Here is a 23389-nt window from a genome sequence, read left to right on the forward strand (position 1 = left end):
GATTCTTATGGGTCCAGATCAAGGTGGCTGGGGGGTTGCTTTCTGTGGCACAGACCAGAGTCAAGTTCTCCCCCTCCAGGACCCTCAGGGATGAGGTGTTTCTCAGTAACTCTTGATCTGGGGAGAGAAAAGGGAGTTAGGGATGGAGATGAGGACTCCATCTCTTCTATCTTTGGTCCAGACTGACCTTAGGGGTCAGAGGAGGATGAGAGCCATCTCCTTGTTCCCCATGCTCTAACCATTGCTTACTGAAAACCTACCTCTTCTGTATGCCCAGGAAACACTGATGGTCATATTCTGAGGAGGATCTGAAATAGAATGAGTATGTTTGGGCTGGGGTCCAGATTTTATTTTTAGGGACAGGTTAAAATGACAACCTTCAGGCTCAGAAACTAGGGTCTCCCATCCCCTCCATAGGGCCCTGTCTCTTCCTGCCTTCTCCGATGCCTCGCTGGGCACCTGATGTCCTGGGTCCTAGACCTTCCCCTCCAGCCCTCTTTTCCCTGGGGAGACCTATGTCTCCTACCTCCCCCTACCCATCACTTACAGGCAACCCTAAGCTGGACAGTTCTCTCTATGCTCACTCTGGCCTTTGGGAATATCACCCGGCAGGTGATGTTCGTGCCGTGATCCTGGGCCCGGGGGGTGAAGAGGAGTTTGGAGGAATTGGTATTCCCCAGGGCAGAACCCTGAGAGGAGAGGGCAGTGCCACCCCAGAGGTAGGCCAGGTGTTTCCCCTCTCTGCAGGGCCCAGGAACCAAACAGGTCACAGTCACCTGGCGCCCAGACTGTAGGATTTCTGGAATGTGGACCTCTGGCTTCTGGGTCAGAACTGGGAAAGGAGAGAGACAGTGAGTGATCCAGGAGGCAGGAGAAGGGGCACCCACAATGTGACAGCCCTGAGATCTTCCCTCATATGTTTCCAGGACATTGTTTCCCCAGTGCCCTGACTTGAGTTCCTCATCCTTGGCCTTCTCTCTCTTTCCTAAGGCCTGAGCCTGTTGCCCCAACCTGAGGTTCTGTTTCCTCTATCAGAGGTCTCCACAGTGTGTCCATTCAGTGGACGGTCTCACTACCATCCCACCCCCTCACTCACCTGTGTGTCTCCCCGAGGCCTCCCTGAACACCCCCAGCTCTGTCGCTCGGCCTTCCCCCGGCCCTGAGATGCTCATGGATGCCTGGACTTTGGTTTCTTTGCAGAAGGAGCTGTTGGAAGGATCCTGACCCACATTCATTAGCACCGACCCCTCAGCCCTGTTTGTGTGGGGTTGGGGACTCGGGGGGCCACACTGCTGTACCCCGCAGCCCCCTCACTCACTCTGCACACAGAGTCTCACTGAGTAGTCCTGGTGCCCCACTAGGTTCTTGGCTTGGCAGCTGTATTCTCCGCTGGCATTACTCCCCAGTTGGGACAGCTCCAGGCGCAGGACCCCAGGATCTGAGGCCTGGGTAGAATTCAGGATTTGGCCTCTGTGGGCCCAGCTCAGCACAGCTGGGGGGTAGCTACGAGTGCCACAGACCAGAGTCAGGGACTCGCCCTCGAGGACCACCAGGGATGAAGCGTTTCCTGGGAATTCTGGGCCTTGAGAGAGAAAGGAGAGAGAGCCCTGACCTTCCTTCCTCTCTTCCTTCCTTCATAGCCCATCCCCAAACCTTCCAGTTGCTTTTTGCAAACATACCTGCCCTGTTTGCCCAGGAAACTCTGATGTTCATATTCCGAGGAGGGTCTGCAATGGAAGGAGGACTGAGGGCTGAGGTACCAGGACCCATCTTCAGGGATGGGGTGAGGTTAGTACCTTCAGAACTGGAAACAGGGAGACCCAGGGATTCTCTCCAGCCCACCCCGCACCCTTACACACACATAGAGGACAAGGCTTATCTCTGCCCTCTTGGGACTCCCGGCCCATCTCCTCCCACCCTTCTCCCTCGGGGACTCAAGCATCCTTTCCTCGCCCTCCCTCCGGACTCACAGAAAACCCTGAGCTTGACTGTCATTTTTGTGCTCACTCCAGACTCCGGGAATGTTGTCTGACAGGTGAGACTAGTGTCATGGTCTTGGGGCTTAGGGGTGAAGTGGAGGCTGGAGGAGCGGAGGTCTTCAGATGCAAATCTAGGAGAGGAGAGGGCAGTCCCAGTCCAGAGGTAGCTGATGGCTGTGCTTTCTCTGCAGGCTCCAGGAACCGTACAGGTCAAGGTCACTTGGTCCCCAGACACCAGCATCTCTGGAATGTGGACCTCTGGCTTCTGGGTGAGATCTGGGGGAGGAGAGAGGCTGTGAGCAGGGTGGCAGCAGGAGTAGCCCTCATGCTGCGCGCCTCTAGATGACAACCTTGGGTTGTCCCTTTTATGTCTCCAATAGGGCCTTTCCCTGGTTGTGCCCTGACTCTTCTCTCTCCGTCCCTGGCTATCTCTCACCTTCACCGGGACCTGAGCCTTGTGTCCCAGCCTCAGTGTTTCCATCCTTCTGACAGCCTCAGGGGCATGCCCTCACCTCCTTAGGGTGTCTGTCCCTTTGATGGTCCCCATGAAGACCCCTCCCACCCTTAGCTTTGTCCCTCGGTGCCCAGATCCTGAGGTGCTCGCCCATGATCGAGGTTGTGTTTCATCACAGAAGGAACCATAATGTGTCCTCCTAGCCAAGAGTCTGAAGACTGGATCCCACATTGGCCCTTAACCCAGGGTACCCGTTATTACCCAGATGTTTCCCTGGTACAAAGTGCTCACCCTCTACCTGGATAGACACCATGTTGTCCTTGAAACCATGTGTCAGGTCTCCTTTCTTCATCAGGAACCAGTAATTCCCTTGATCTTTTTTCTGGGCTCGAGTAATACTAAAGGAACAGTTGTCCATCTGGAGGTCTCCAGTGAGGTGGAACCGGCCCTTTGCCCAGGAGTGGACATTTTTTTGGGGATCATTGGTGGCCGCAAGATAATCCCAATAGTGTACATATGTCCAGTATCCATGAACTTTCTTATCATTCCTATACTGTTGGGGGTAATCGAAGGAGCAGGGGATAGAGACGCACAGGCCCTCCTGCACAGCCACTGTCTTCTTGACGTGAATCCTAAACTCAGTATTTTGAGAAATGATTCCTGAGGGAGAGACAGAGACAGACAGACAGAGAGAGAGAGAGAGAGAGAGAGAGAGAGAGAGAGAGAGAGAGAGAGAGAGAGAGAGAGAGAGAAACACAAGTTGAGACTTCTCATTTCCTCATTCTGCTCCCTAGCCTTTCCAGGGCCAGTTTCCCCCCAAACCTCTTTCTTCTCCCTCTAACTGCCTTCAGTTTTATCTCTGCCCCTACTTACTTCTCCAGAGCAGGGGCAGCAGCAGCAGCAATAATAGGTCCATGATGAGATCCAGGACTCAGGAGAAGCCAGATTTATGTCCTGGGGCAGAATCAGATCCAATTATAGTCTTCAAGGAGGAAGGAACTGGGAGCTAGGGCAAAGAGGAAGAGAAGAGCAGGAACAGAAGGGGTGGAGAAGAATGGAAAGGGGGGGTGTGTTCTCAGAAGATCATTGAGCCTGGTCTCACCAGCCCTTGCCCTCCCTCTCCCTGACCCAGCAGAGACTTTGAGCCTGATGAGAGGGAAGACAGACAGGAGGAGAGGGCAAGATGTGTGGGTGGTGGCACCTTCTTTCCTTGGCTCCCTATGGGTAGTGGCCTGCTGACCCACAGTCTGGAGGACTACTTCTACAGGTGAAAGGGAATGGAAGGCACCTGACATGGAAAAGAGACCCCACAATGACTCCATAAAATCCCTGTTCCCACAAAGATTCCCTGATCATTTTTCCAGGCTCCTAAGGAGGTTCCTAAAGTCTCATCCCTGTTCCTCTCTGGAATGGATGATGATAGTAATAAGAGCAATTCTAACATTGATCATAGCAACAATTCACATTTCTAAAGTGATTGAAAATGAAAAATGCCATCATTGGGAGGCAGATAGTGAGGGCCAACAGGAACAAACCACACATTATTTTAAGATATCCTTTTTTTTTTTAAACCCATATCTTCCATCTTAGAATTCATACCAAGTATTGTTTCCAGGGCAGAAGAGAGGTAAAGGCCAGGCAATTGGAGTTAAGTGACTTGTGAGATCACATAGCTTGGAAGTGTCTGAGGGCAAATTTGAACCCAAGACCTCTCATCTATAGGCCTGGCTCTCTAGCCACTAGCCACCTAGCTCCTCCTGACATCTTTTGTTTTTACATTAACTATATTTCCCACTATATCCTTCCCCTCAATTTCATTGAGCCATCCCTTATGAGGGAGAGAATACGCATGAGGAGGAAAAAATTTCAGCAAAACTAATGAACACTGAAAAAGTCTGGGGGACAGCAGTGTGGCTCAATGGATTGGGAGCCTGGCCTAGGGACAGGAGGTCCTGGGTTCAAATGTGACCTCAGATACTTCCTAGCTGTGTGACCTTGGGAAAATCACTTAACCCCCATTGCCTAGCTCTTACTGTTCTACTACCTTGGACCCAATGCACAGTATTGAATCCAAGATGGAAAGTAAGGATTTAAAAAAAAGAAGAAATGTCTTATGTTATATATAAGATTACATGCCCATAGTCCCCTATTTCTGCAAAGAAAAGGTTATAGGGGAGAGAAGGGATTAGAAAGGAAGGAAGGAGCTTGGTCTTTATAAATGCATAACATTTACTTTTGTTGTTACCAAAGGCTTTTTTTTTTTTTTTTTTTTAAATCTATTGTTGGGGCAGCTGGGTGGTTTAGTGGATAGAGAGCCAGGCCCAGAGATGGGCGGTCCTGAGTTCAAATGTGGACTCAGATACTTTCTAGCTGTGTGACTCTGGACAAGTCACTTAACCCTAGGAAACTACTCCTCACTGCTCTTCTGCTTTGGAACTGATACTTAGTATTGATTCTAAAACAGAAAGTAAAGGTTTTTTAAAAATCTATAGTTATAATCAAGAGTTTATTGATATTTTGGGTATATGTTTTATTAAGCTGGTAGTTTTCTGATGTTGAACCAGCCTTGAGAGGCTTGTAGAAAACCTATTTTGTCTTGACAAATAGCTTTTTTATTATGTCATCATAGTCCATTAGCTGATATTTTAGCTAGTATTTTTGCAATAGAGATACAAATTGAGCTTTTCTTTTCAACTAGCAAAATTTGTCTGTCATTTTCTTTTTTAGTGTTGTCTTTACCTGGTTTTAAATCAAAGGCTCATTTAAAAAGTATTTGCTCCAAGTTTAATTTTGCTGTTTAAATATTGTAAAATATAGGTGTAAAATCTTTACAAATATACCACTTACTACACAAAAGCAGAAAAATGCATTTCTATTTTTAGCAGCCAGTTGCAAAAATACAAATCACTAGTGTCACTGCAGTTGGTTTTATAATCTTATGGGGTTTCATTATGTCAGAAGAACTTATAATGTTTCCTTCCCTTTTAAATAGATGGACATTCCCTTTAGTTTTTACTCTTAAGATGCTTTACAGAACTCTTTGGATGTTCCATAGCATTTTAGCCAGAAGATTGTAAGCAGGTTGTCATATTACTGCATGCATTAGAGCAATGGATATATAACTGTTTTTATGGCTCCCATGAAAGTGTGCCCTTATTTGTAAAAAAATAATGAGGGGGAAAGAACCTTAAGCATTGCTGTTCAAATAGATTTTCTTTGTTTATAAAGAAGGATTGCTTTTTTTCAAAGAGAAATGTGATCACTAAACTGTACATAAGGATCTCCATGGCTGCCTATCAATTTAGAAAATGGTATATTAATAATTTCTATATTCAATTGCATTTTCATTTATTTTAAAAATATTTACTAATTATGTTTTATTCTAGTTTGGCATCCAGGAGTATTTGACACCTCTGTCATACCCCACTTTGTGAACTGGACAGTCCAATTACTCTGGACTATTTTCTGTTCAATTGCACATGGTGCTCCATCTCCCAACACTGTACCTGTCTACTGATTATAAACCAGTACCTGTTTAGCAAGTAGCTTTGGTTTTGCCTTGCTAGCTACAACTCTGTCAAGATTCTGAGGGTATCCTGAGTGGTTGAGGGGGATTCTTTTCTCCTAATATTATGGCTTAAGACCAGTAATGGTGTTTTCTGTCCACTATTAGTCACTAGTTACTAGAACTCCAGTTCCCCATAACTATTTAACTTCATTTAGCTTTTACAAAGAGACACTTACTTTGAAGATATAGCAATAACTGTAGTATAAATACCCCTCCTATCCCCAGTACCTTGAGGGCACACTCTCCCCTATATCATCTTAGAGAGCGCCAGACTTAATTCAGTTTCTAGACAGTGTTCTTCCCACCAAGTTCTGGTCCAAAATCATGGCACTCACTGATTTTGCAACATCACTACTCTGTGAGTCCTCAAACTCAGCCATCTCTGGACTGGGTCCTGAAGGTTGCTCCTTGGGCATCACTGCTAACTTAGATGCAAAGTCCAACATGGCTTTGACTCCTGGACTTTAAAATGGTTTATTCTCCTGAACTTTCAAAACTCACATGTCCCCATGGGGCATATATCTTTGCCCTTACCTCTAGGGATGCAAGGGGTCAGAATTCTCCTTTTCTGTGGGGTAGAGTGATGATGGCTCCCAGAAAGTGAAGGAGTAGCACAGGCTTCAGATGCCTGGACCTTATGGCTTCAGGTACCTTGGTCTGGAGGTTCTGATTTCCCTCAGGGACTCATGTGTCTATCTCCAGTCCCTCTATTCTGATTTTTCCATCAGAGTTAAATTTCTTCTCTCCCTTACAACTCCCACTACCCCATTCACCCCACCACCCTGGAATGTGTTTTCTATGAAGTCAACAAAGGGGGAGCAAACTCTCACCTCTAACCTCCATTAGCCATGATATCAAAATCAGAATTACTTGCCCAGTAGATGATTCCCATCCAACAGTTCAAGAGAATCAAAGGCAGACACAGACACAGACACAGAAAAGCTGTGATTCACGGGGTGAAACAATTCCAGGAATATGCCCTCCTGGCAGCAGAGAAGATAGTTAAACATGGATTCAAGGAAGAACAAGGAGAGAACTAGCCCTAGCTATCAAGATGGTTCAAGATGAATTTATGAACATAATCACAGACATGTTGGCCCTGCAGTACTTGAGGCATGAGTCATCTTGACCCTGAATGCTCTCAACCCTTATGCCTTGCTGATCCTTTGCCTCAATAGATGCTTTCCCATTTTTTAATGAATGCTCTGTATATCTTCGGGAGAGTGTGCCACAGATCCTAGGTGGTACAGTGGATCGTGGAATGGACGGGTTTAAAAAAATACAGACACGGGGGCAGCTGGGTAGCTCAGTGGATTGAGAGCCAGGCTTAGAGACGGGAGGTCCTAGGTTCAAATCCGGCCTCAGACACTTCCCAGCTGTGTGACCCTGGGCAAGTCACTTGACCCCCATTGCCTACCCTTACCAATCTTCCACCTATGAGTCAATACACAGAAGTTAAGGGTTTAAAATAAAAAATAAATAAATAAATAAAAATACAGACACAAAATAGATGTGTTATAAGTGACTTGCCCTGTCTCAAATATCTATTAGAAGGAAGATGAGGTCAAATCTAACTTCAGAAATTTCCTAGCTTTGTGACCCTGGACAAATCCCTTAATCTCTTTGTTGTACAATAATCCAAGCTTTCAAAAATACATGTACAGTGAAGGAATGCCTATAGGTTTTCTGTTTTTAAATGTTTTATTTCCCCCAATTATATATAAAAACAATTCTTAACTTTTTTTTAAATTTAAGTTCTGAATTCTCTTTCCCTTTCCTCTCCTTCTCCATCTTTGAGATGATAAGCAATTTGATATTGGTTATATATGTGCAGCCATGCTAGACATATTTCCATGTCAATCTTGTGAAAGAAAACACAAATCAAGGAGAAAAAAACCTAAAAAAATAGTCTGCTTCAAGCTGCATTCAGACTCCATTAGTTCTTTCTTCAGAGAGAGAGAGAGAGAGAGCATTTTTCATCCCAAGTTCTTTGGAATTGTCTTTGATCTTTGTATTGCTGAAAAGCGCTAAGTTGTTCATAGTTGATCATAAGACAATGTTACTGTTACTTCATCCACTCTTCTCCTGGTTCTTCTTATTTCATTTGGCATCAATTCATGATTTTCCAGGTTTTCCCGAAAGCATCCTGGCTCAGCATTTCTTTCTTTCTTTTTTTTAACTTAAAATTTTTTTTTGCCAATTTTAACAATTGTTTTCTAACATTTTGGAATTCAAATTCTTTTCCTCCCTTCTTTCTACCCCCATCCCCAAGTTGGTAAATAGTGTGATATAGCTTATACCAGTGGCTTTCACATAATATATATTTCCATTTCCCCATGTCATGACAGAAGACACTTATCACACATACACTAAAAAAATCCCATGAAAGAAATAAAGCGAAGAATGGCCTGCTTTGATCTGTGATAAGACTCCAACAGAGCCTTTTCCATCATGAGTCCCTTGGGATTAGCTTGGTTTAATGATAATAGTTTAGGCCTTCAAAGTTGATCACAGTACAATATTTCTGTCGTGTATATACTGTTTTGGTTCTGCTCACTTCACTTTGCATCCATTTATATGTCTGTCTAGATTTTTCTGAACTTACCCTGTTCATCATTTCTATGGTCCGATAGTATTCTGTTACAATCATATACCACAGCTTGTTCAGCCATTCATTCCCCAACTGGTTCTTTTCCTCTACAAAAATTGCTGCTAAAAATATTTTTGTACAAAGTAGGTCCTTTGCCCCTGTCTCTGATCTCTTTGGAATGCAGTCCCAGTAGTGGTATTGCTGGGTCATAGTTTTGTGGTCCTTTGAGCCTTGCTCCATATTGCTCTCCAGAATGATTGTATCAGTTCTCAGTTCCACCAACAGTGTATCAGGGTCCTGATTTTCCCACATCCCCTCCAACGTTTTATCATTTTCCTTTTTGGTGACGTTACCCATTCTGGTAGATGTGATGTATCTCAGAGTTGTTTACATTTGCATTTCCCTAATCAATATTGGTTTAGAGCCTTTTTTCCTAAGACCATAGATTAAATTTTTTTCATCAGAGAATTGCCTATCTATCTTTCTCATCTTCTTCAACTGGTCTGTTTCTTTTGCTCACTAAATTAAGAATTGGGCATTAGATCTGTACAGTAATATTCAATGCCTTGAAGCCTTAAATCTTGGTTATGCTAGTAAACTTTTGTTATGATGGCTACCATTATGATGAACAAACTCTTAACTCAAAATCAGTGATTGGTAATTGCTAATTAGTTTATTAAACAGGACCAAGCATTGGGAGGTAGAAAAGGAGTCTTATGGGACCCAGGTATCAGGACAAGCACACAGCCATCTGGCTAGAGGAACCTTGTCTCCGTGACATGACTTACACTATGCCAAAGGGCACACTGGTAGCTAAACAGTAAATAAGAGTTGCAGCAGACCACACAGAGAAAAGGAACCGACCAGGGCTGAGTCAGGCCAATAAGAGAAACTGGGGGAATGGCAGAAAGCATTTTCCCAGACCTCACGAATCTCAGTGTCTTCCCTCTGTCAACATTGCTCATTTACCCTTTTCCTAGCTTGTTTGTCCTTGACATTTCTGCAGATGCTTTCCCCCATTAGAGCGTGAGTCTTGAATTCAAGGAACGTTTTTCTCTGTGTCCCCAGCAATGAACACAAGTGCCTACCACAGAGTAGGGGCTTAGGAAATGTTTATTGACTTGACTCTGTCTCCTCAGGTCTCAGCACTGTGCCTGGCACATATTATTGTTGTTTAGTTGTTTTCAGTTCTGTCCAACTCTTGGTGACCCCATTTGGAATTTGCTTGGTAAAGATACTGGAGTGGTTTGCCAGCTCATTTTATAGAAAAGGAACTGAGGCAAACAGGGATAAATGACTTGCCCAGGTTCACATAGACAGTGTCTGAGGCTGTTCACTGTGTCACTTAGATTCCCTGGCAGGCACACGTCAGGCACTTAAATGCTTCTTCAGTTGACTTGACTAATCTCAAGTTCTAGCCAAAGAGTCACTGAACTCTGGTTCCAAAGAGGGGCTACCATTCTCTTCCATATGTCAGTTGCCCCCACACCCAGCCCGGTGACCAAGGTGATGATGCAATGCTTGGTGGGAATAAGCAACAACACCCTGAATTAAGGTGATTATATAGGGGGGCTGGAGTTTCTCACTTTTGGTTGTTTTCAGGTGCATTTTCCCAGTGTCCCCTGTTTGCTTCATTCCAGCTCTGTGCTTTTTGTCCATAACTTGGGAAAGTGTTGATGCTCCTCTCCTATAGAAAAAAGAAGATGAAAAGGTAAAATATTGTTGGGCTTGGGAGCAGCTGTGTGGCTCAGTGGATTGAGAGCCAGACCTAGAGATAGGAAGTCCTAGGTTCAAATCTGACCTCAGACACTACCTAGATGTATGACCCTGGGCAAGTCACTTAACCCCCATTGCCTAGCCCTTACCCCTCTTCTGCCTTGGAGCCAATACACAGTATTGACTCCAAGACAGAAGGTAAGGGTTTAAAACAAACAAACAAACAAACAAATAAATAAATGCTGTTAGGTTTGTAAGATAATGCCCTCTACTTGGTGTGTTGTTGCAAAGTCAGGTGAATGCCATAGTTTTCCAATGACTGAAGGTCCTGCGGCTCCTCCATAGGTTCAAGGATAACAGCTGGATGACTGGAGGTCTGTGGGAGGATTTAGATCTGGACAACATCAGGTCTTCCTTAGAAGGAGGCTGAAGGAAGAAGAAGCCAGCGCTGCCCAGACCAGCCATAGCAGCTGCAGCTTCATCAGTAACCTGGTGTTTCTGCTAGGGCTGTGATGGCAAACCTATGGCATGCATGCCAGAGGGAATACTCAGAACCTTCTCTGTGGGCCCGCACACTGTCACCCCAGTACAGAGTTTGCCAGAGTTCTTTACTGGAAAGCCGGAGGGATGCGGAGATGAGCTGCTCTCCTTCCCCTCTCCACGTGCTCCTGACATTTCTCCCATCACCCATCCCTCTAAAAGGTTCACCATCACTGTTTTAGGGTAATTTATCCCAACCAAATAATAAGAATTTATTAAACAACTTATGTCCTAGGCACTGTGCTAAGTTCTGGGGAGATAGATGCAAGAACAAAGAAAAACAGTCCCTGCCCTCAAGGGGCTTATATTCTAATGGGGGAAAACAGCACATAAAATGGGTGCTAAGAGGGGAGGGAGTCTGGGAGGGACCCACAAAGAAACATGGTGGTAAAGTCCCAAGATTCAGGAGCAGAGTTGGGAGGAGTGTGAAGAAAGGCCAACCACGTCCAACTCCAACACGAAGGCATCTGGAGGAACTCCCAGTATGAGAAGAGGCACAGGGGCAATGAGATGTTCTAGGCTCCGAGGTGGGGGGGTGGTCCCTGCCCAGCCTGGCAGCAAGAAATTGGTGACTTGCTATGAAGTGAAATTATTCCTCAGTAACAGGATTACCCTAATCACTCTACCTCCCTTCCTCCATCTTTTACTCCAACACTTTTCCATTGACCAGCATCCTAGAGAAGTGTTTTGACAACAAATTTGAGTTTGACACTCAAATAGAAATGGACCAGGACATCTGGGTAGCACAGAAGATAGAGCACCAGACATGGAGTCAGGAGGGCCTAGGTTCAAATCTGGCATCAGACACTTCCTAGCTGTATTACCACAGGCAAATTACTTAACCCCATTGCTGTTCTACTAAGACAGAAGGTAAGAGTTAAAAAAAAAAATAGAAAGGAACCACTAAACCATACATAAGGATCCTAGTGGGCTCACCTCAACTTAGAAAACCACATATTAACATTATGTATGTTTGATTACATTTTTATTTATTTTGTTAAATATTGCCCAGTTATATTTTAATCTTGTTTCAAAAGGGGCTCTGTTTGACATCATCTGTCCTCCAATCCTTAGTGAATTGGGAAAAATCATTATAGAAATGCTCGATGTAATTATTTTTGCAGATGCCTGAGAGACTGATGAGGTTCCTGAGGACTAGAAAAAAAGGCAAGCATTTAGGGTGTCTAGTTTCATTTCCTAAATGCCACTCCCAGGCTAAGATCATCACTTCTAATCTTATGCTACTATTTCAAGCCTGGGTACAAATTTCCCTCAGTCTTCTCTCCTCTCTGATTGGAGGCCTGGAGGGTGGAGGACCAAACTCCTCCCAAAGCCTTCCTTTATTGATGCTAGAAACTGAACTTCCGGCTTACTGCACTTTGCATCTGTAACTCTGTCTAGTTTCCTTACTACAGAACAAGACATCCCACTGATGTGTCTCTTTACCCCACACCACCCCTTTTCCAGCCCACTTTTGTGTGATTTTTTCTGCCATTAGATTCTAAGCTCCTTGAGCGTAAGGACCGTCTTTCTTTTTCTTAATTGTGTTTGCAGTGCCTGGCACATATGAGATGCTTAATAAATTGAAACAAATTAAAATACTCATAGTCTACACTTATGTTTGGAAGAATTCTGGACCAATAGGTTCTGTATACCTGGAGACCAAAAAGCAATGAAACATCCATATGCTTATTTGGGAATTTCTTTCCCTTAGTTCTAGAAATCTTTGTTTTCTATGGAAACAGGTTAGATGGATAGATGGGCTTGCTTGAGGTGATTATGGACTTATTAAGGTGATTTCAGCATGATTTCTTAGTGCTAGAGTCTAATTATATACTTTCATATTAGCTGTTTTGTTTTTTAGTGCAGAAGGCTTTTTTCTTCATAAAAGACAAAATTGTATTAAAATATTCCAGGAAAGGAGAGTTCCCTGAGGCAAGGGACAAAAATGGTATTGTCCAAGATGTGTGTACATTTTGCTATGCTGGAAAGTAATGGATTTAGAACTAGGAGATGTGAATTTGTATCCTAACTTAGATCTACAATGGGATAGTGGTTATAGACAGATCATCTGCCACCCTGAGTACTTTATACAGAAAAAATCAGAATTATGGTATGATCGTAGAGGGGGAATGATGTTAAGAAACACAACCAATATTATGATCACTTAACTTATTCACAAAGATTGCTTAATTTTGAATTTCTACTGCATCAAATAGCTGCTTAATCTTCATTTTCTTCCTTCCTTCCTTTCTTTCCTTCTTTCCTTCCTTTTTTCTCTTTTTTCTTTCTTTCTTTCTTTCTTTCTTTCTTTCTTTCTTTCTTTCTTTCTTTCTTTCTTTCTTTCTTCCTTTCTTCCTTCCTTCCTTCCTTCCTTCCTTCCTTCCTTCCTTCCTTCCTTCCTCTAAGACAGAAAGGCAAGGGCTAGGCAAACAAGCTCAAGTGACTTGCCCAGGGTCACACAGCTAGAAAGTATCCAAGGTCATATCTGAACCCAGAACCACTCAACTTCAGGTCTGGTGCTCTATCTACTATGCCCCCTAGCTGCCCCTTCCGCCTTCATTTTCAAAGAGGAACAATGACATCACTGGATGCTATCTTTTCTTATGCATGAATTGGATTTGAGGGAGACAGAGTTGCACCAAGTTATCAGCATCACTCTCTCCTCCAGAATCATTGAAGCCCTGTGGCAGGGCAAAAGTCAATTCAACTAGCAATGGCCTGGAATGCAATGGATGACCGGCATCTTCAATGTCCGACCAAGCTCTAGGCACGCCACAGCTTCTGCTGTCTTCATGGCCACTGGAACAAATCTGGCCATTCCAATGGGGGAAGTCTTCCCATACTTGGGGTAGACACCCCCTTAACTCTGACAGGCTTGAGTCCTGTTGGTTATCCTCAACCTGGTTTAGTCTGCCTGCTGAGCTGGCTGACCAGTGTGGCCACTGTGTGTTGCTATGGCTTCTTGTAGCCACAGGTGAGAGCTGAGTGCCAGATGGAGACCAAAGGTGGATGAGCAGCTCTAAAAAGGCTCAGCAAGCCCTCCTACAAGAGGTGCTGCTCTACTGCGGGCAGCTAGGTGGCGCCATAGTGCACAGCACCCTAGCACTTACACCAGAGGTGCTGTTCTCCCCTGGGACGCTAGGTGGCGCCATGGTGCACAGCACTCTAGCACTCACCAGAGGTGCTGCTCTACTGCAGGCAGCTAGGTGGCGCCATAGTGTACCCTAGCACTCACACCAGAGGTACTGGTCCTCTCCGCACACGCCATACATCCCACAAGGGCAAATTCAGCCCTTCCGTACTGTATCATGAGCTGAGGTATATATCTGCAACAGCAGCAACAAGAGAGAGCAGTGTGCGGCAATGGATCCCAGAAAATGGGTTCAAACCCTGCCTCTGAGGCACACTGGCTGTGTGACCTTGGCCAAGTCTTCTTCTCGGGGTTTTACTCACTAAGCTGTGGGGAAGGCAGCAGCCTGCATTGATGGCAGGATTCTCCTGGCTGGATGAAATCGCTGGGTGCGGCTCACATCGTGATCATGACTGGGAGCTGATGAAGACAAAGGCTGCTCAGCATTGCAAGCTTTGCTCTTGGACATTATGGAGGTGAATTGGTCCTCAGGCGACCTCAGGAGGTGGATGCTATTATCATCCCCATTTTACAGGTGGGCATGAGTTCTGCTCCCTTAGGGTCCTGGCTCCCAGAGAGGAAGTAGGAGAACAGGGCTATGGCCCCTCCTTTTCACTGCACAACCTGATTCAGCACTTGGTTCTCTCCTCGAGAGCTCATAGAACTGGTCCTTGCCCAGAGCAGGATTTGAATTCAGCTCTTCCTGATTCCTAGTTCACTATTGCCTATGCTGAAATAAGGCATGTGCTGATTCACCCCATCATCTGACAGAATTGCTGTTTCTTCTGCTGATATTTGCTGACTCCATTTGGTTGATTCTGATTTGAACTTTGCATTCGTTACCAAAAAATGGAGGCAGTTAGGGGGTTCAGTGGATTGGGAGCTGGGAGGAGAGCTAGGAGGTCCTGGATTCAAATGTGGCCTCAGACACTTTCTAGCAGTGTAACCCTGGGCAAATCACTTAACCCCTATTTTCTAGCCCTTGCTGTTCTTCTGCCTGGGGACACATACACAGTATTGATTCCAAGACAGAAGATAAGGGTTTATTTTTTTTAATCCATAAGATTTATTGACATGATCAGCAGGAGAAACTTGAATAAACAAAAGATTTTGAGATACCAGGCAGCAAGATTGTTGCAGCTGGGTTGGATTGCCTTTTCCCCCTTACTTTTTCCCTAGCCCATCTATCTCCTAGTCAGTCAATAAACATTTATTAAATGACTACTATTTATGTATGTGCAAAGCACTGTTCTAAGCTTTGGGGATGCAAAGAAAAGGAAAGAAAATCCCTGCACTTAAGGAGCTCACATCCAATGGGAGAGATAGCATGTAAACAACTATGTCCAAACAAGCTATATTCATGATGATCTGGACATTGTAAACAGAGTGAAGGCACCAGAATTAAGGGGCTTTCAGAAAGACTTCCTAGAGGTGGGATTTTATCTGGGATATGAAGGAAGCCAGGGTTGCCAGGAGGCAGAAGAGGAGCATTCCAGGCATGGGGGGCAGTCAGAGAATATGCCCAGAGTGGGGAGATGGAATGTTTTATTCAAAGAATAGCAAGAGGCCAGTGTCATTGAATCTCAGAGTACACAGGAGGATGGGAAGGAAAAGGGCTGAGCAGGCCGTCTATCCCTGTGGAGCAGATTTCCCTAGCAAGTGTTTTGAATAAAATGGGGAAAGGAAAGAGTGAACTGGGTGGAGTTTTGCCTGATCCCACTATACTTGAGGATAGCTGCTAGCTTCATTCTGTTCCAGTGTGCTTGTTACCTCTGCCTTCCATTGGTTCTGTCTGCATGGTCCAAGTCAATGAATAGATTCACACTGAAATCTCAGGTTTTGTCACCTGCCCCACTCCAGATCAAAGACCTTCCTGTTTCTAGCTTTTAAAAATAAATCATTTTATTTTTTTACTTAATTGATAAATTGGTTTATTGACTGATTTTTAAAAAACATTTATTTTTAAGCATTTTTCCATGGTTACATGATTCCTGTTCTTACTATTTGATCTTCTCTCCCCCCTCCCAGGGCTGACAAGCAATTCTACTGAGTTATACGAGTATTATCACTCAGAAACTATTTCAATATTATTCATCTTTGTAACAGAGTAATAATCTAAAAGAAATCACTATGAAGAACTCATACATTCTGCAGGAGCCTTTTCTCTTTCCTTCTCAAGCTTTGGGTGAGGGGGAGGCACAGTGGCACAGAATTCTCAAGTAGAAGTCTAAGGGCAAAGGAAACAGAAGCCAGAAAAGACTGTGGTGTGTAGGGTCACAAGCTTTTATTGATTTCTGTGATTCTATAATCCTCTATCCTGGTCTTCCCTGGAGGTTGGGAATAATCTGTGGGTTATATAGGTGCAAAGGATTCAAGTCACCACAGAAGAAGCAAGGCTGTGTCATCTTTAAGGTGGACTGTGCCTCCTCTGAACAATCTCTGGCTCCCTGGTGCTTTTTCAGAAATGTGATGACCAAACTGGGTCTGATCAGATCAAGATTGGGATGAGGTTCAAATGAGATAATCTGTGTCATACATAGAATGACAGCGCCCATCTATAGTGTCTAAATTGAGAGAGGGGCTCCCAAGGGTAAGATTTAATGGGGTCACCCCTTGTCACATTCGTAGAGGTTTGGGTCTCTGTGCTGGTGGTAGAGATGGGCAATGGGCAGTAATAGAAGCAGGACCCTGGGGTGGGGGGAGAGGGGAGGTGGAGGGTGGGAGTGGGGATGAGAGGACCCAGAGGTGGAGGCAAAAACTCTCCTCAGGGTATGAACCTCACTTAGAGAGGCAAAGCCCTCCATCCCTGTCTTCATCCCTTTCTCCCTTTAGAAGCCTCTCTTGTCTCTCCTCCCTTTTCTTCACTATCTTACTCCTTCCCCTCAGTGGCTTTGGTTGGAGTTGACTCTGAATGAGTATATCTTGTTAAAAAGAAACTGGAGAACTAACAGCCGGGCTCAGGGTAGTATCATGTTTGAGCACCATGTCTGGAACCCTGCTAAGTTTAGAGGCAAAAGTCTCAAGTAGGCGCTGTTCCGGAGTTCATCACTTGGCAAGGTGTTTGAACTGGGATTTCTGGGATGGTCTTTTGCAGGGTTCTGCAGTCTTTCTCCCTGTTGCCAACCATGTGGGAAGGAAGACGGGCAGGGTCAAATGGGGACCCCACTTGGGGGTTTCTCCCCCTTTCTCTAAGACCCAAGGAGCAGACGATGGGGGAATCAGACCCTGAGAACCAAAGGGCAGGTGTTCTTTTCTTCCTTCTGAGAGTGGATGACTATGCCCTGGGGTGCCCAAGAGGTTCTGTTAAAGAGGGACGAGCCTCCAACTCCCGTCTCTGTTAAGTTGGTGGGAGATTTTTGTCCCTTTGGGAGAGATTCTTCTGATTTCCCCCTCGCCCCAGTGCTCTCTGCTTACTCTCATACGATCCCCCCATTCATTGAGTCAAAAAGAATCTCGTGGCCGCTAATCCTTGTTCAGGGGATGAATGCTGACATAGGGTGAGACTTGGGGGGCAATTTAGGGTTTTTGTAGAGGGACAGAATACACCGCAGTGTGTCAGTGAGGCTGAAATTCCAAGGAGAGGAAAGGCAGTGATCTCAAAAGGGAACCGTAGGCAGCAGTTCTCTGTGGACGACCCCACGGCCAGGGAGGCTCGCTGAGGTTTACAGGCTGGTGGCAGGAGCTTGGCCATCACTGTGGCTAGTCCTGCCACATAATGAAGACCACTGAGAACATACCTTAGTGGAGAGAGACCAGGTCCTGGGTCCAAATCTGGCTTCAGAAACTTCTAGCTGGGTGACCCTGGGCAAGTCACTTAACTCTCTCTGCCTAGCCCTTACCACTCTTCTGCCTTGGAACCAATATGTAGTATTGATTCTAAGATGGATGGCACTTTGGGTATGAGGCCACTGAGGGGATGAGGGGCATTGTGGGTATGAGGCCACCAAGGAAAGCTGAGGGAAGGGCACTGCAGACAGAGCACTGAAGGGGAAGATTCTCTGGAGATGAGGGCACACATTGCAGGGCGGGCTCAGGGAGACGCTGGAGAGGACCACGGGGGAGGGGGAGGGCTGGGTGTTCGCTAGAGCCGGGGCCGGGTGGCTCAGTGGGACCTTTGGAAAACGGCGCTGCGCTCTGGGTAGGGAAGCGTCCGTGAGGAGCTTTGCCCCGCTCTGAGGCCTGATGATGCGGGCTTGAATCGCGCTTCGGATGTGGAGCGCCTGTGACACCTTCCGGAGCTGTGGAGCGCCTGTGACACCTTCCGGAGCTCGGTGTCCTCATGGGAAAATGTGCAGATTACGAAGCTTCCGAGGGCCCTGCCAGCTCTCGAACTCAGATCCCAGATTCAGGGCCGCCCCAAGCCGATCCCTTGAGGCTTTAGGGTGTCGTCTGGGCAGAGCCTGTCCTTTGTCCAGGATCAGCCGGCCCGGATGGGTCAGAGCCGAGGCTGGGCCGGCTCTCCGGCCTCTAAGCCTGGGCGGTTCTATGGAGGGGGATACTGAGGCCACGAGTCTGTCATGAATTGAGGCAGGATAAAAGCGGTGGCGGGGGCCGGGGGTGGCCTTGGGTCAGTGGCCGGCCATAGACACTCTGAGGCTCCGGTTGGCGAAGCGCCTTTTATTCTCGAGTCTCAGGGAAGACGTCCACACGCTCCCAGCCCAGCCCATTCTAGAGTCAAGATGTGGGGGTCGGGGGGGAGCGGGGAGGCCTTTTCTGTTTGTGCTCATCTGAAAACGGGCCAAGGGTTCGAGAGCTTCGTGGGTCAGCAAAGGGCCGGCGGCCATCAGAGTTGGGGGAGGCACCCCCACAGGGCCAGGAGCAGCCCGGCTCCCGCCCCCCAGGCCGGCACGGTGGCGCCAGAAACCCCGTTCTGCTGCTCCGAGTCCTCATCGCCTTGGCAGACCTCCGTCACGCTAATGGGCCCCAAAGCCCGGGTATTCCCGAGCAGCCGGCAGCCTCTGGTGTTGGCAGGGGCGCAGCCCTGGATGGCCAGAGGACTCGAGATGCCTCCTGTCCCCAGAGACACGGAGAGAGCTGGGGTGCGTCCAGACCTCCCAGCCAGCCCGTCTTGCAGAGACCCAGGAGTCCCCAGCCCCCAGCCCCCCTGATCCCCCGGGGCCGGCCCTGATCCCCTTGCCCAGCCTCTGGAAGGCACCAGGGACGGCCTCACCTCCATGGAGCTGGAAGTAGCCCTTGTAACAGCGGGAGGTGCCCGCCGGGCAGGTGATAACAGAAGAGGCTGAACAGGAGCTTCCCAGGCTCACGCAGGCTAGACACGGGAGACCTCCAGGCCCAGGGGCGGCTGTGGAGGGGGGAGAGAGTCAGGCCCTTGTTGGGGGGCCCTGGGTCTCTCTGCCTCAGTTTCTCAGGCCGGCCCTCTCCCTTTCCGGCTCCTCTCGTCTTCACTAATCTAGGGTAGCGGCTCTAAGACGGGGAGGAAACTTTGTTCAGGGGCTCCCTAGCGGGTCACGGAACAGGGAATGGCAGGGCTGGGAGGGCCCTCAGAGCCAGGAACGTGGAAGAGACGCCCCGAAAAGACCTCAGAAATCACCCAATTTAACATGGCCATTTCCTAGGGGGCAAGACTGAGGCCTGGAGGGGGCAGGAGCCGGCCCACACTTTCGCAGGACTAGAACAGAGCTCCTGACTCGCCTGGGGCCACGGTGGTGGATCCCCTCCCATGGAAGGCCGGCCGAGTCTCGCCCGTCTCCCCAGAGCACCCTCGGGCCCCGGCCCACCTGTGGGAGCCGGCGTCAGGATGGAGGCTGTGCTGCGGATGTCGTTACACAGGCTGGTGGAGCAGAGCCGGGAGTACGAGAAGATGGTCATCCCCGGAGGCCCCATCCTGGTGGTCTCGGAGGGCTTACTCTCAGGCGCTGCGCACCCCTTGCTGCTCACGATGATGCCCTGGGACCCTAGGGAGAGGGAGAGGGAAAGGCCGGGGCTCAGAGGACCTGGGATCCTAATCGGGGAGAGGCTCAGGCTGTGGGGGTCCCTGAGGAGGAGGGGAGCTGGGAACTGAGGACTCCTGAGTCTCCAGAGGCTAGAGATCAAGCCCAGAGGGTTCCTTAGGGGCTCAGGCTGTGGGGGTCTCCAGGGTGGGCTCAAAGGGCAGGAAAGCCTTTGAAGGGGCCAGAGCCTGGGAGCCCCATCTCACCTGACTCTATGAACAGCACAGTCTCCTGGCACAGCTCTCGGGCCCCACAGGTAAGGGTGCTGTCAGTACTCAGGTCTTGGGGCTCCTTTGCCAGATCTGCTCCCATCTGTAAACTCGTTCCCTCGTAGCAAGTCAAGGCCCCTGGAGGGGAACGAGGTCTGGGGCCTGGAGGGGGAAGGGCCTGGCTCAGCACCAGCCTCTCTTTCCCTTTGGGCATTCAGGCTTCTGGTCCTTCCCCACTTCTCAGCCTAGGCTGAGCCCCTGGGAACCCTCCTGAGGGAAATCCTGGCATCAGCCAAGAGGAGGCAGCTCTGTGGGAAATACCAGCCGTTCTTAATTCTAGAGTGTTCTAAAGTAGGCCAAATGCTCTTCTCACACTGCTGTCCCCATTTCACAGAAAGGGAAATGAAGGCTCTTGCTTGGGTCACCCCAGGGAATAAGTGACTGAGTCAAAATTCAAAGCCAGTCCCCCGCCCCAAATCCAAGCCCCCAACATTCTGCACTGGGCTGACTATCTGGGGCAGGACTGTGGTTCTCCCCCGTGGGGGCCTGCAACCCCCCGGAGGGGGGGTCCCAGAGAGCTCGGAGGAGTGAGGGAGGAAAGCTCCGAGGGGAACCAGAGGAGGACAGGAGTCCCCTGGGAGCCCAAGACCTGGGGCCTCTGGATTCTTGCAGGTCTCCTTCAGGAGGACAGACCCGATGACTTCAGCCCCGCCGGGCACCTGGCAGCCGTCCCAGGAGACACAGCCCTGAACATTCAGAGTGTGGGCGAGCCCCCCTACAGAGAGAGGAGAGAGGGACAGATCCAAATGTCTGGGGCCCCTCAGAGGCCCAGGGGTCCAGACCGGCTCCCATCAGGAACTCAGACAGGAATCTTTTTGGCTGCCAGCCTCCTTCCCAAGAGGAAACAACTGTCCGGGCCCCCCAATCTCCCTGGGCCCCAGGGGTGCAGGCCTCACCTCCCAAGAGCTGGAAGGTCCCACTGTAGCAGTGACTTGTGCCCGAGGGGCAGGTGACCAGAGGAGTGCTTGAAGGACAAGGCTGCCCAGATATACAGACCGGGCACCGCAGGTCCCCCGGCCCTGGCACGTCTGGGGAGAGAAGGAGGCGTGGGGTGGCCAGTGGCAGGGCAGGCCCAGGCCCCTGGACCCCAGATCCCCTTCCCGCCTCCCTCTCCCTCTCCCGCCTCTTCTCGAGTCCTGCTCTGGCTCTGCCCGGCTGTGTGCCCCCTCTCCCTTGCCCCCCGCCTTCTCCCCGCTCTCCCTCCGGCTCCCCAGCTCAGAGACCTTCGAGAGCGGAGTTGTCCCACAAGGGGATGTTGGAGCCGAGGTTGTTGCAGAGGTCCGAGTGGCAGACGTGGGTGTAGGAGGTGATGGTTATCCCGGGGGGGCCCTGGTGCTGAGTCTTCAGGGGTTCCTGGCTCCGGCTTCTCTTGCAGCCTTTCGTGAGGGCCGTGGTCACTTTGTCCCCTACAGGAAAGGGCTGAACCAGTGGGCCTAGAAATGCGCCCCTTGGGGCCTGGATGGGGAGACGGGGGAGGAGGGGCTGAGGATATATTGGGGTCTCGGAGCCCCGACTCCAGCTTACCGGACTGTATCAGGATCAGAGTGTCCTGACACCCTTCCCCTATCTGACAGGTCACGTTGACGCGAGCCGTCCAGGAGAAGGGGAGATCCGATCTGTCGTTTATGTCAAAGAAGTGCCCTTTGAAACAGGTCAGGGCCCTGGTGCCTAGGGAGAGAGACCAGCCCGAGTCAGGGGACACGCATGGACCCCCCCCCCAGGCCCCGACCCTCCAATGGTCTAGTTGTTGAGTCGTTGTGGCCCCATTTGGGGTTTGCTTGGCAAAGATACTGGAGTGGTTTGCTATTTCCTTCTTAAGCTCATTTGACAGATGAGGAAACTGAGGCAAACAGGCTTAAATGACTTGCTCAGGCTCACGGGGCAAGTGAATGTCTGAGGCTGGATTTGAATTCCTGAAGATGAACCTTCCTGATTCCAAGCCCAGATCTGGCTCCATCCTAGCTGCCCCCCAAGTTTCTAGTCAACTAGTCAATTTGAGGATTAACCCTTCCCTATTCCCTCTGTGTCTTCCTTAGGAGCCTTTTATACTCTCCTGGCACCAGGGGCCAGGCGGTGGCTTTATTGGGGGGCTCAGATAGGCCCACCATTCATTCCCCCCTCCAGATCTCCCCTCAGCTCCACTCATCTGGTCCTTCAGGCATTCTAGCCCTAGTGCCGACCACAGTACCGGGCACACTGTAGACACTGAAGACACGCTTGTTGACTGTTCAATCGGAAGGGGACGTCGTGGGATATCAAAAAGATTCTGCCAGGGCAGAGCCACCAAGTGGAGGGCCAGGGGCACAGAGGTTCTGGGCTCATCAGAGAATGACCCTGGGCTAACCAGGGGACGGAGGAGAGCCCGAGAAGGATCAGAGAGGTGCCCCGACTCACCCTGGCTCCCTTCACTTTCACACCTCTCCGTCAGAGCAATGGGTCCAATTGCCTTTGTCCCATTGAGCAACTGGCAGCCATCATGGGGAACACAGCCCTGAACCCTCAGAGGATGAGAGAGCCCTCCTGTGGGGAGAGACAGAAGAGGGGGAGATGGACTGACCCAAGGGCTTGGGATCCAGGTGGCTCCAAGGGAGACAAGTCCAGCTCCCAGACCCTGCCTCAGCTGAGGGTCCCAGGATTCAGGACTCCAGCCGAGACTTAGGAGGCCCAGCTCTCAGCCTTCAACCCCAAGAGGCACTCGGGCCTGTGGCTCTCACCTCCAGAGAGCCGGATGGTTCCGCTGTAGCAGTGAGTTGTGCCCAAGGGGCAGGTGACCAGGGGAGCATTGGAGGGGCAGGAGTAAAAGGCCGAACAGACTGGGCACTGCAAGCCCCCGGGTGCTGGGACTTCTGGGGAGGGAAAGGAGATGCAGGGGTGGGGTGGGGGTGAGGGGCCGCACCAAGGGAGGCCCAGATCCCTGAGGATGGACTAGTGCCCTTCTTCTGTTCATCTCGTCCCACCTGCCTATCACCATCTGTCCCTCCTCCTCTTCTCTCCAGCCCTCTATTCTGCCCATCTCTCCTCCTTGGTTTTCTCCCTGGATTTCATCTCTTACCTTCCTCTATATTTTTCTTTCCAAGTCTCCCCTCCTATCCATCTGTCCTCACCTTCAAATCTCTTCCCTTTCCTCTCCCCCTTCCCCTCCCCTCCCCTCCCTTTTCCTTCCCTTTCTTCTCCCCCACTCCCTTCCCC

The 23389-nt window shown here is 48.9% G+C and overlaps 1 protein-coding gene across 1 annotated transcript in view; it reads right to left on the minus strand.

Moving 5' to 3' along the window:
• Positions 1-18582: 18582 nt before the first annotated feature.
• The window catches only part of LOC123240803 (CD177 antigen-like), a 5656-nt gene continuing 849 nt past the window's right edge, over positions 18583-23389 (minus strand). The window contains exons 3-13 of the mRNA XM_044668519.1: positions 22915-23020; positions 22595-22720; positions 22389-22424; positions 21725-21868; positions 21424-21606; positions 21097-21228; positions 20790-20915; positions 20138-20302; positions 19719-19895; positions 19151-19282; positions 18583-18990 (exon numbers count right to left, since the gene is read on the minus strand). Coding sequence (XP_044524454.1) covers positions 18764-18990; positions 19151-19282; positions 19719-19895; positions 20138-20302; positions 20790-20915; positions 21097-21228; positions 21424-21606; positions 21725-21868; positions 22389-22424; positions 22595-22720; positions 22915-23020 — 1554 coding nt within the window. The 3' untranslated portion in view covers positions 18583-18763. The remainder of the gene's footprint in view (positions 18991-19150; positions 19283-19718; positions 19896-20137; positions 20303-20789; positions 20916-21096; positions 21229-21423; positions 21607-21724; positions 21869-22388; positions 22425-22594; positions 22721-22914; positions 23021-23389) is intronic.

Source organism: Gracilinanus agilis, chromosome 3 (assembly GCF_016433145.1).
Source record: "Gracilinanus agilis isolate LMUSP501 chromosome 3, AgileGrace, whole genome shotgun sequence".
Classification (NCBI taxonomy): domain Eukaryota; kingdom Metazoa; phylum Chordata; class Mammalia; order Didelphimorphia; family Didelphidae; genus Gracilinanus; species Gracilinanus agilis.